This window comes from Egretta garzetta, unplaced genomic scaffold, assembly GCF_000687185.1.
Source record: "Egretta garzetta isolate BGI_Z169 unplaced genomic scaffold, ASM68718v1 scaffold69, whole genome shotgun sequence".
Lineage (NCBI taxonomy): Eukaryota > Metazoa > Chordata > Aves > Pelecaniformes > Ardeidae > Egretta > Egretta garzetta.
Genome location: NW_009260790.1, coordinates 2,510,643 through 2,523,726, shown reverse-complemented (window position 1 = coordinate 2,523,726; position 13,084 = coordinate 2,510,643). Strand labels below are relative to the sequence as shown.

The following is a 13,084-nucleotide window of genomic DNA, read 5'->3' as shown; positions in this document are numbered from 1 at the left end:
CGGGGCTCCCTGCCCCTCCTGGGGCCGGCGCTTCCGTGGGCCTCCCGTCCTCGGGGGCCGAGGGCTTTCCCCTCGGGGTTCCGTGGGACCGGTGCTCCGCAAGGATGAGGGCTTCCCCGCTGTACCCCACAGGGATCGGGGGGCTCTGCTCCGTGGCTGTGCGGGGCCTGTGTGTCTCCCATGGCTGCTGGCGCCCTTGGCCTGTCGCCTGCTGGTCTGAGGGCTCTGCTAGCCCTAGGCCTGTTCCCCGGGGGGCTGAGGGCTCCCCCAGCCTGAGCGGAGCATAGGAACGTCCATAAGTGTTGGTGAAACGGGGCATTAGGCGTGTCTGCTGACAAATCGCTTAGTAGATCATCTGGTTGTCCTTTGATGCATTATGTCATTTGTCTAGGTGTCAGTTTAAGGCAGTTTGGCCCAGCACGCCTACCGCCTTTAACTTATTGTGCTGGAGCTGACGACATGTTCACTCAAAACCTTGTGTTCTTACCAGCACCTCTTCTAATTTCGGCAGCTGTTCAAAGCACAGGGAGTAGGTGCTATTCCATGTTCCTATCTTTGTTGAACTTACTGGGCAGAAGGAATGCAGCTCTTTTCCTTTCCCTTTAAAACCATATTCCTTCTGCTGCTATGCCAGGGTCATTGATCTAGCGGTGTATCTGGTAGCTATGTTTCAGACACGCTAACTTGCCATTTCTTTCTTGGTAGCAATTGTTTGTTTCGGGCCCTCGGTGACCAGCTTGAGGGGCACTCGCGGAACCACCTCAGACATCGCCAGGAAACGGTGGATTACATGATAAAGCAGCGGGAGGATTTTGAGCCTTTTGTGGAGGATGATGTACCCTTTGAGAAACACGGTATGGTCTCTGTAGGGCTTTAATGGGAGGGGTTGTTGTGTAATGTGATTACATCTCATTTGAGCACCTTCTTACTAAACAGCTCTTCATCCCAGAACTATGTTAGGGCTCCTTTCTAGTTTTTAGAAACAGTGAGTTTACATTCTATTGTGTTTCTGTAGAAAGATGAGCTATTGAACTTGTATTATATTTGTCTTGGAAATTGCTTAAATTTAGGAGAAACTCGGAGAAGGAAAGAGAGGCAAAAAAAGGCAAGGGGTAAAAATTTGATGTTTTCAAAGGGCACTTGCAAAAATGGTCTTGTTCTCCTTGAATACTGGTGGGTGTTGAGTGGGTTCCTTTTTCTCCTTGACACTTGATATTTCATAGTGGTAACCCAGGGAAGACCCAAAGCAGAGACCAGTCCAGCCTTTGTTCTAACAGCTTCAAGGATGTGCCAAGTATCCTGCGGGTGATGCAGGAAAATGGTTTGGTCATTTAATATGTGGCACTCTTCCTTCTGAGCTAACGCAGAGCTGATGGCCTTGCATAATTTAAGGGTGTGCTGCATTTTTTTAGAGGCTTCTGTGGTCATTTATGATGCGTTAACTTCTGTCACTGCCAAATTCTTGCCTCAGCAGTCACCATTTCACAGCTGGGATTTCCTTTCCAGAATTTCTTGGGCTTGTTTTGAAATTTTGTTACTCGCTATCCCTCCCAAGCCTTTGGAAGTGTCAGAAACTAGGTTTCCAACTCTTCTGAATGTTTTTTCCTTCAGTTACCAATTTGGCAAAGCCTGGTACCTTTGCTGGCAACGATGCTATTGTGGCCTTTGCAAGGAACAATCAAATGAATGTGGTTATTCATCAGCTTAATGCTCCGCTGTGGCAGGTGAGAAAAAAAACTTGTGTATTTTGGCCTAATTTTTAGCTGATGAATACAAATAGCGTTGAAACTTCCTGATCTATTAAAAGAGAGCAGTTGGTAGCTGGACACGGTGTAGAGCTGTGCTTTTTCAGCCTTGGAGGAAAACACTCCAGATTTCAGCTAGGAGGAGAGGGAATGAAAGAGAACAATGAACGCGCAAAAGATAAGTATGTGGAGACAGAGCAGCATGTTTTAGTTTGGTTTTAAGCTACTAGCTTCATTGATAAGTTTCTCTCTCCTGAAGATCAGACTACATATGAGGTGAGTTTTTTGATAGGAATTTGAGCCAAGCTTAAGGACACCTGTATGGATAAGGCTCAGGAATATGGAAGTGAAGGTATAGCAGGGCAGTCCCTGTAGTGTGTTGGAATGAAGAAATGGAGAAATGAGGTTCTGGACTGGGCAGAAGAGGGAAGAAGTTTTAAAACCTTAAGCCAGTGTTTAATCAGCTTCTGGAAAGGACTGTGTGTATGGTTTCCACTGACAGCGGGACACTGGAACGAGTAACCCATCATGTCCTCCTACTCTCTTTTTTGCTGTTTTTCTGTGGCAAGTCCACACTGGAATGGGTCCATGCTTGATCTCTGCCTGTTCACTGAGCAAGTGAGAACCTGTATTCAAATCAGGATTGGTTTTGGCACCAATTTACAGACAGAACCAATTAAGTATATAGATTAAACAGGGCAATAAAGATAAAAGACCAGATGAAAGCTGTCAGTGGTGTCTTAAATATATTTGGAACAGTATGAAGTGGATTCCTGAACCCAAACAAGTTTAAACTCTTGTTTATGTGGCAGCTGTGGGCAGTAAGGCAGCTAACCTACATGTTTTTTTTTTTAAAAAAAAAGTGTACCTGGTAATTACACAAATAAGTAAGGCAGCTAACCTACATGTTTTTTTTTTTTTTTTAAGAAAAAGGGCACCTGGTAATTACACAAACGAGTGGGAACACTCAACTGCTTGACCCTTGAGAGTGCACAGAGGTAGTGACCCTGCAGGAGAGTTCATGGGGTGCTGTTCGTGTTTTGCTACTGTTTTGAACCGGGTACTCACCTCAGTGTACTTAACTCTTATCAATATTTTGTATATCCTCTCGAAAACCTTAAACTCTTCCCCCCGCCCCCCATTCATTGACCTTTCCAGGGCTGTAAATACAGAGTTTGTGATGAGGTTCTGTTTTGCCTGAGTGTAGGCTTGTTAGTGAAAGGTTGCCTTAGGCTCTTGAGAGTAGCATAATTAGAGCGAGCTGTTAATAATTGTGACTTAAGGAGTCTCTGACCCGCACCAAGGATACATCAGCGTGTCTCATAGTGTAGGGGATCACAACATGGTGACAATGATAGCAAGTTGCTAGACTTGACTAATCCAGGACACCCATTTTTCTTTGTTTTCTATATATCTACATACTTTTTTTTCCTCTTTCTTTGCTTTGGAGCCCCAGCAAAATTTTAGATTAGATTCCAAAGAGGGCGTTTCCAGAGAGGCAGATCAACAAGTTCCTTAAAGCAGATGGTGTTCCTTTGGTCCCAACTCTAAAGCAGGTGGTGAGTTATCCTTAAATTTTCAGAGAACCGTGTGTCTCCACTGCAGCTAAGTTGGAAAAATATGAGGAGAAACGTTCAGGGCCTCCAGCTGTTTCTCAAGCTCTGGCCTAATCAAAAGCTCTTTGGAAGTGGTCATCTCTGTATGGACTTTTTAGGGGCTTTAAACACCCTTTACCTTTTTTGGTAGTGACTGTAAATGTAGAGCTTCAAGTTAGCTCAGATGATGTATACGTTATTTTATAGGCTTTTTGGATAACTGCTTACTTTTTTTTTTTTTCAGTGTTTTTGCCTTTTTTTTTATCTGCAGCTATCTTTCACTTATAGTTCCAGCATACTGTGGAGAGAGCATGCAAAAAGAGGCTTCACTGCTGAGAGCTAAATTGGCTAATATTCAGAATAATCTTTCAAGAGCTTTGGGATTTGTTAGATACATATTTAGGCTCTGGCAGAGGAGAAGCATTGAAAATAAATCTTACTCAGATCCAACATGTTGAGTAACTTAATCGGATCAAAGGCAGGAGTTAAGTATAACTGAGTGTTGAGCTGGAACTTAAAGGTGAACAAGTGTAAAGCAGATGAATGGAGAGTATCTGTTGTGAAATCTGAAGTCATTAGTGCAGCACAAACCGCAGACGTGGTTGAAAGGTGACTTGGTGTATATTCTGTAAGTTGGGATAAGCCAATTCAAAGACGTAAAAGGATTGGGAAATTCTGGAGCCCTAAAGCAAGCGTTTCTTGCCATTTGCTTACTGACATCTCCTCCTCCAGGAAAACTGTCAGATCTTTGAACTCTGGCTTGACAGGTAAGCAAAGGAGATCTGCAAATGCCATGTAATTTTCTGCATTGTTTGCAAGAATTGGAATGCTCTGTAGCTTTTAGCTGATAGTTTGAGACACTGATGGTCGGGGGAGGAATTATTCTTGCATCAGTACAGATAATACTCAGAGCGGGAATTTTCTATGGAAGCTGCTTTACTTGGCACTGACAAAGCAAAGGAATATTTGGGTTTTAACAGTGCTCCTGAGAGGAGTTAATACATTTTCATGATTTGGCTTTATTTCTATTAGTCTTTCTTTTAAAAACAAAAGATACCCACTTTGAATGCTAACTGTTAAACCAGCATCTTGTCCCCGCTGCAGAACAAAACTTACTCTGGGGGGTGACTATTTCCACTGCGGTGTTTGAGGGGAAAAAGTCATTGTACACTCAATGGGAGCTGTTCCCTGAAATTGGATCTGGGAAGGTAATCAGAAAAGTAACAGCTCCTGTGGAAAGTTTAGAAAATAGTTTTGAGTTTTCCACTGAAATATTTTCATGCCATGTTTTGTTTGTTATGGTGTAACTGACCCAATGTTGTTTACCTGGTTTTCAAACATTATCCTTGAGACAGAAGCTCAGTTGTTACCACAGGTACATCTGGATTATTAGGTCAACTCTTCCTGTTTAAAGATGCTTCAGTAGCTATGTACTTTGCTCCTGATCAGTGTTTATCATTGCTTCAAAAAAAAAAAACTTTGAAAAATATGATGCTGAAGTTGATTCCAAATCCTCCTTTGCAATTTGTTTGTTTCATTTAGATTCGGGGCACAGACAAAAACAATGTGAGGGAGCTTCATATTGCATATCGTTATGGAGAGCACTACGACAGTGTGAGGAGAATCAATGATGATTCTGAAGCTCCAGCATATCTTCAGACAGAGGTTGGCTATGACAGAATGACCTGAGTTGGCTGTGGGTGATAAATAAAACAGATGAATGTTACCAGTTGATTTCCTTTTTCATTTGCATTGAGACTGGGAGAAGAGTTTGTTCCCTGTGTCATGCAGGGGATAGAAAAGCCCCTTGGGTCATCGTAAGTAGTGCTGCCTGCTCTTTTGAGACAGGCTGTGAAGTGTTTCAATTACTGGGCTGAAAATCAATCCCAAATCTGATGCCGTGATGTGGGCTGTAGATGTGTTGAAGCAACCCCATCTAAATCACATACTCGTGCACCTTGAATGCAGAAACAAAGGGAAGGGAGGAAGGAGATGGAAATGCAGCAGCTGGATACAGTAGTCCTCTTCATATCTCGCTTTCTTGTGTTAAGGGGTAAGCTGTGCTCCTTGAGGTTCTCCACACAAAACTGTGTAACGTGTGGTGGTGTAAAAAAATTCATGCTTCATTTCAAAAGCCGGTGATTGTTTATTGGTGTGCATGATCTTGTAGTATGTGAGAGTTTGCTCAGTAGTGCATGAGTTGTGGGAAATGGTGTTGGTGATGATGGAAGTGACAAAATTTCCAAGATGCTTTGACACAGGATATTTCTGAGAAAAGTGTGCCACAGTAATTAAATTTATTATGATGTCAGATTATTTTTTTTGCTGCAGATGGCGAAGTTGCTGCATGTGCTTGTGTGACCTGCTGGGCTTTGCTTTTCCTGCAGATGCTTCACAGCAACAAATTGAATAAGGAGGAGGAAGAGAAGCCTCAGAAGGGTGACTCTGAAGATGAGATTGGCGTTGAAACGGAAGATGCTGTACAAAAAGTGTGTAACGCAACTGGATGTTCAGTAAGTACCGAGTAACCTTTTTATATTTAACATTCAAAACTTCCTGATACGTGAAAGTAGCCTTGGGAAAAATTCTCTAAAAGTATTCGTCTTGGACAATTTCAGTACCACAGCCACAAATCAGGATGGTTTTCATCCTAGACTCAACCCTTCAATGCAGATGAAATATATACTCTGTGTGGATGCCTAATAATTTTGGAAGGTTTGCCTGTAATCTCTCAGAAACTTTACTTTGAAACAAATTCTGTAAAATTTTAAATCCTTTGAGGATGTCTATAGTAGAACATCCCAAATGATGAGATACTCTGTGAATCTCAGCTGTTGTCACTGGACAGCCTGTGTGGTTCCTGCAGATTGCTGCTTGCACTGTGCAAACGCATAGAACGGAAAGGGTCAAGAGTAAAACAGTTACGCTGAAACAGCATTTTCCTTTTTTCCTGATACTTTCAGGATTTTAAGATTTTCTCCCTCGCCTTTTTCAGAAATGGAATACAGGCTAATTGCAAGGTCATAAAAGCAGACCGCAACCCTCTCTCGGTGGTGCAGATGGTTGTTAAATGAATATATGTCAGGGATTTGAACTCTCTTCAGTGTTATCTTTCTCCTCTTGTGGACAGGACATTGATTTAGTAAGCCGGATTCTGGAAATGGAAGACTACAATATAGAATCTGCAATATTTGCCGTCTTTCAAGTGAACGAAGTGGAAAGAATCAGTAAGTACGTGGAGTTTGTCCCCTGGTGCTTCAGAAGAACACTGTCTGACGCTGACACCTCAGCCTTTTTGTGCTCAGGAAGGCTGTTAGTGAGGGCAGATTCAATCCAGCTTCTGAAATTTTGGAAGAAACTTTTCCAGAAATTTTGGAAGAAAGAAATGGCTGACAGTGAGACAGCTTCTGGATAAAGTGTGTCTGAGAAAAACCTCTGTTGTTGGTAGGTACTGAGGAGCAGTGTGATCCCCAGAGCAAAGATGGGAAATCGTGCAGCAGAACTCTGTGGGAAGAAAACGGAACTGGTTCAAGAAATCGGAGTTTGCATCAAGACAAAATGGAAAACAACAAAGGACAGGCTAGATCTGATGAAGAGAATCGAGCTAGCAGAAACCCAAAGGTATGTGAAGGGTAGTTTGGCAGTGATTTGCACACGCTTTAATGATTAGGAGAATGCTTAATCGGCAACTGTCTTCTACTTTGAATTAAAAAGAGCTTCCCCTTACCGGGTTTTGTTGCTGCTACAGCTGTGACTTCTCTGACACAAACTTTTGATAGTGACCTGTGGCACTCCTCCCAAAATGACACAAAATAAGTCCAGATGAGTAGTTTGGAATCAACATTCTCTGGCAGCTGCTTTGATACTTGCTTGTCTCCTTTCCAGTCTATTATTTTTCCTCAACTAAGCAAAAAACATGTGTTTTCAACTTTGTGTTTTCATCCTTCCCTTTCAGGTATCTAAAAAACAAAAGAAGGAACAGCAGCGGCTAGAAAAGAAGAAGCGGCAGGAAGAAAGGCACCGACAAAAGGTCTTGGCCAACAAGAGTAATTGTGCAGACAGCAACAGGAGAGAGACAGACTCAAACAACCAGGTCACCTTGGTGAAGGCCATGGAAGCTCTAAACATATGACTGAATGGGTTCTGAGTGCTCTGGTGAGAAAAGCAAATAAAACTGGTGAAGGCAAAACTCCCCTTAAGCAAGTTTCCAGTCGCCCATTGTTACCTTAAAATCTGTTTCTGCACAGAACTCCAAGCACACACAAATTTCCTGTTTCTTCAGTTGCAGGGTGAACAATTATTTGGTAATTCTGCATCAACCTGTGTGTGAGAAGAGTTGTTTGTACTTCACAAAAAGTAGAGAGTTGTTTTAATAATTTTGGGGTTAGGTGAAGGTGAGAACCTTTTCTTCACACAGCAGCGTTAGGTTTGCTTTGAGATCTCTTGATGTGCTTAGATTATTCTTTTTTTTATAGCAACTTTTTACTTGGTTATGCTTGGAGGAGATTTATTTTACCTTCTTGTCAGGGAAGGCTTAACAGTTCTCAACTCAGGAACAGGGGGTTTGGGTTTTACTTTTTAAATTTAAATAAAAATAAAGGGAACGGAATCCCCAAATCCTTTCCAAAGTGAACTGTGTCAGCCAACACTGAATCAAACGTGAGATTCCTCTTTTCTTTCCCATACAAGAATGCAGTGATAAGTTTTAATCTAACTAGAACTGCTTGTGTTGCATGAGGCTGTTCCAGAAGTGATTAAGACTGGGATTGCTGCGTCCATGCTTGCTTCTTGCTTATGTTTGAGATCAGCTCGTTTGCTAGCCTTTAGACAAAAAAAAAAAAGTAATAGCAGCAGACTCATGACCGCAGAGCCAATTCATCTGACCTGGTGAAGCCTAATGAGGTGGTAAAACGCGACGTGAGCAGGCATGAGATTTCTGTTGAGCGTTGTTACTTGGACATCTGGAATCTCATCTCCTTTGCTGTACTTGGGAGCTTTTGGGCTACTTCAGACCTTTAGTCCAAGCCAGAAAGTTTCATGGTTGTTGGTCTCCAAATGAAATCAGTATAGCCAAAGGATCAAGAGTTCTGGGAACGTGCTTCCAAATAGCAGTGTTTGCTGGGAACCCTGCCTGCTTCACTTCTCATAAATCAAGCTTTTTCCAGGGTAGGATTTTTTCATCTTAAATTCCTCTTTGTTAAAGTCTCCAAGTACCGTAGCTTGAACCCTGTGGTGCTTTCCACTATAGGATTGGGAATTTGAACTGGAGTGTAAGGACTGTGGGACTCGAACTTTGATTTATGGCTTGCAGTGTTTCAGCTTCACTCAGGTTTTTGGACTTGTATCAAGCTCTAAGCTTGAAGAAAGCACACGTGCACTTGCACACACAATAGATAACAGGAGACACTCGTCAGCCAGGGCAGAGATGAAATAGATTTTTTTTTTGGGACATAGTGTCTGGCAAGTGAAGCCAGGCATTAAGTGCTGATCTGAGTGCCAGTGGTGGGCATGAGGAACCACGGCAGGGGGAAATCTGGGCAGTATTTCCTAGGTAGGAAGGACATGGATGAGCCTTGACTTCACAGGGCTATTCTTAAAGTGAAAAATGACTGATAAAACACAGGTTTTGCCAACCTTAGATAGCCTGTTGTTAGCAGTGTGGCTTCCTGGAATTCTTTTTCCCCCAAACCATCACTTTTACAGTAGCAGAAAGAATGGCAAGTCATAGCTTAGCTGGGAGAAAGTGCAAGTCACTTCACCAGGGCAATGAGTTGAAGACAGCGGGCATAGCAAGGTAGTTCAGGGAAATGCGTCACCTCTGTCTTCCCCAGCCAGACTTTGAGTTGAAAGGTGGGTGGGTTCTTCAAGTTTTAAAAGATAGTAAGAATCTGCAGTTGTACACTAGGAATAAGGTTTTTGATCTTAATGAATTGCTATTTTGTCTTCCCGAGCCAGAGCTGATCTGAGGATTGTTGTTGCTGTAGCAACATGAGTTGTCCTGTAGCCAGCAGGCAGGAAGCTGAGCTTCCCTAGGTGTGAAGGGACCTGCAAAACCTCGCCTTGTCCTGCCCAGGCCTGCAACAACCACACCTCTTAAACAGCAGAGAGAGCGAGCCTGACCTTCAGCTCACGGCCTATGACACCTGTAGCCAAATATGTGGCTGAAAATGCTTTCATTTCTGAGTGTAATATGATTAAAACACACTCTTGATGTGCTGGGCTCCTAAGTCTTGTTAGACCAGTCAAATTCTCTTTATTTTTGCCAGGATAGCTTTGTACCTGCAAAACCATTTTGTATCCAGAGATGTTAAAACTTCCATTTTGTCTGGTTTAGATTGTTCCTTTAGCTGTTGAAATTCCCACCTACCCTTACAATGTGTAATTTTTCTAGGGTATCGTTGCAGGTTCACTTTTAGTGAAGAGAATTTGCTTTGTAAACAGGTCATGGATTTTCCTTGCAGGAGGAAGGGAGGCAAAAAACAAGAGGAGAGAAACATCATGATTCATAGCTCATGTTTACTCTTTGGTGGGGCTAACTGTGCTTGGCAATAGGCAGTCAGGACAATAAGCTCTGCACGTTCCCTTGGTATTTGGGGAGGATTGCTGCTTGAGGAGGATTGCTAGCTTACAGTTTTGAGAGTCACAAGTGGGCAGAGGGCCAGGAGCAGGCTTTGGCTGTGGCTGGACCAGCAGGGTCACTGCCAGCCTCTTGAAGGTGAGTACGCAGCAGGACGATGTAGAAAGCTGCTTTTCCTTGCATCCTATCTACCACTATCCTCTTCCCCAGACTTACTTTTTTCCAAGTCCCACCCCTGCAGGTAAGGAGTTCACTTGAACTGGAAGTTTTAAGCATTTAGCCAGGCTCTGTCTGATGTCCATAAGTGCATCTTGGCCTCTTCAACTTGCGTTGTACCCCGTCCCATCCTGGGGGGCTGCTTTTTGGTTTATTTAACAGGAGCTTCGCCTCATCTGCGGTGCCTGAGCAGTGGCAGAAGTGGTGTCATCCGTGGTATCCACATCTGCGGCGCTACCGGAGGGCGCCTGCCCTTTCTGTTGGAGTCTGGTGCAACTATGCCAGAGTTTTCTTCTCCTTTCCCCCTCTGGACTCTCAGCAGGGCCCCTGCTTCTGTTACCAGACCAAACCTCCTCTGTTTTCAGATGCTGAGTGCAATAAAGGTTGCAAAGATGTGCCAGCTGAACTGCGCGAGTGGAGTTGTGTGTACGGGGCACGCTGTGGGTTAAAGGCAAAACTTTCAGATTGATTTAATGAGTGCACAATCTGGACCCTTCCTGGGGATTCGATCCGGCTGTGGGGATTTGATCCGGCCCCTCTGAGGGGCTTCAGGAACTGCAGAAAGGGAGGGAAATTGTGCATGAAGAATGGCTTGTACTCTAGCATCATATAAAATGGAAATGGTTTATGCTCATGTGGAGCTGTGCGATCATTTGCAGGCACAAACCTTAGAGGGCAGCATCGGCTTCGTCAGCTCCGTCCTGGCTCTCTCCTCTCTCTTCCCAAAGCCTTTGAGTGGCACCAGAAAATGAGTAGAAGGAGAAACCAGTGTTTGGGAGTTGGGAAGATACCGTGCTTACTGGAGGAAGGGCGAGGAAGGATCTTGCTCATGATGAAATGCTTAATGGAGTCAGGCAGGAGCCCTCAATGATGAAGTGAAACTCAGAGAAAATACCCTTAGACCCCCTTTATTTTAGGCCCCCCCTGCTCTATAGGTGTGCAGAACACATCTCTGGAGATGGGTTAAAACCTGAGGTGCCCCCAACAAGGCCCAGGTGTGAGGGGCAGCTGGCCCTGGCTCGTTAGGGCTAATTGTGGATCCTGTGCAGCTGTGTGAGGGACGAGGTGGCTGCAGGGAGCTGCAGCCTGAGGAGAGCTGCCCGGCTGGCTCCGGCCTGCCAGGGCTTGCTGGAGACGGGGTGCCAGAAAGAGCCACCCCAAGCCCCTGAGACCACCACCACCCTGCTCCCCCATGGCTTTAGTGAGTATTAATTGCTTAAATAGTCATTAGGAGTGGGATGGGGCTGAGGTGCAGCTGAGCTCCCTGAGGGAGCCGCACTTGGAGCCTGGTTTGGGGTCTGGGTGCAGCAGCCACTTTGCTGTTCCTGTTGATCATTCTTTTTTTTTTTTTTCCCCCAAAGCTCTTAAGATTTGCTGGTTGGCGGTTAAAATGTCATTTCTGGTAAATGTTTTTTCTTAAGAAAAAGATGCAAAACTGTGTGTATGCATAAATATTTACTTCAGAAAAGCAACCGTGAAGCTCCACGCTGTTTCCTGCCCCTTCCACCATCAATTCCTGAAAAACAAATATGACGCTGGTTGTGTTTTACAAATTGCCTTTGAAATATTTTTTTTTTATTTGCAGGGATTCCCTCATTTTTATGATTTATTTAATTGTGGGGAGTGGGCTTTCCTTGTGCACTGGCTCTGGGGAAAGGCGCTGGACGCCTTTTTGGTGCTGCAGGGCTGGGCTGGGCCCACCTGGCCACAGGGAGGGCAAAACCCCCACAATTTAGACCTTTTCTGTCACATTTTGAGCTCGGTGTCTCTACCAGGAGGGAGTTGGGCCCTTGCACAGAAAGTTGGGGTAACTCTTGTAAGAGTTGTGGTAGATCCTGGCTGTTGCACTTGTGGTTCTGTCTTTTGCACCAAATCTCTGATCCTGCAAGAAAATTTGGGACGATGGAGGCCGGTGAAGGGTGTGGGAGTCAGGGGCTGTCTTTTGGACCATCCCCATGGCGTACGCAGCCCCCCGCAGTGCATTTGGGGTGTCTGGGGTAGTCCTCCTCTTACCTCTGGTGCATGGAGCTACCTTCCTATAAACCATATGTGGCCCTGGAGGGACAGTTTAATTTACTTTATCTACTTATATGTGTATAGATATTTGCTTTGATCACAGGGCAGTGCTTGTTTTCATCCACTCACCATGAAGCAACAGCGTTTGCTCTGGGGAAATTGGGGTAACAGTGCCAGGTCTCCAACCAAGATGGGAGGGTCACCTCGAACCCTCAGTATTTTGCCTCTACCGAAGGGCAAGCCCCCTCCTTTGGGAAGTCTCCAAGCTCTAAACTTCACCGTAGGCCTAGCAAAATAAATGTTTGCCCTATTCCTGGTACTTTCCCCTCATTTCCACCCCCTTCTCAGAAAATGGTTTCCAAGCCAGGATGGTCATTTTGGAAGAGATGTCCCCAAGAGCGTGGTTGTTGTGCCTTCCCACTCAGGGCTTTGACCCCCGTGCCGCCTTTTCCATGGATTAACTGGCTTCCCCAGGTGGAATATTTGTATGTGACCAGTTTGGGGCTGCAGCCAGAGGAAGGTGGCTTCTTGGAGCAGCAAGTCGTGGGCATGGCAGCACCTGGGAGCATAAGAGTTGGGGTCAGGGCAGGTGGGGACGATGCTACAGTGGTGAATACGTGGTGGTGCTCAGCCCCCGTGAGAAACATCTTGATTTGTGCCCAGGTTAGGTGCACTGTTGTGCAACAGCCTTGTTCTCCTTGGGTAAGGAAAAGAAAAATGCAAGTGGTGCGTGATGGAAGGCTAAAAAAAGCGGATGGTTATGTTGTTTGCTTGGAGAGAATCTCTCATTAAATAGGTGATGCTGAACAATCATTTTAGCAGTTTTCTTCTGGCAGAGATTGCAGGTGCACAGGGCTCTGCTCTGCTTTCAGCACGGGCAGGCACCAAGCCAGGGGGAGGAAATCGCCCCCCCCCCCCCCGGCCCACGGCGGCCC

The 13,084-nt window shown here is 44.8% G+C and overlaps 1 protein-coding gene across 1 annotated transcript; it reads left to right on the top strand.

Moving 5' to 3' along the window:
* Positions 1–104: 104 nt before the first annotated feature.
* OTUD3 (OTU deubiquitinase 3) lies at positions 105–10,547 on the top strand. Its single transcript, XM_035901862.1, has 9 exons — positions 105–169; positions 706–854; positions 1,612–1,724; positions 4,883–5,005; positions 5,728–5,853; positions 6,471–6,567; positions 6,789–6,961; positions 7,296–7,495; positions 7,629–10,547. The coding sequence occupies exons 1-8, from the start codon at positions 105–107 to the stop codon at positions 7,470–7,472; spliced, it is 1,023 nt and encodes a 340-aa protein (XP_035757755.1). The 3' UTR covers positions 7,473–7,495; positions 7,629–10,547.
* Positions 10,548–13,084: the final 2,537 nt, after the last annotated feature.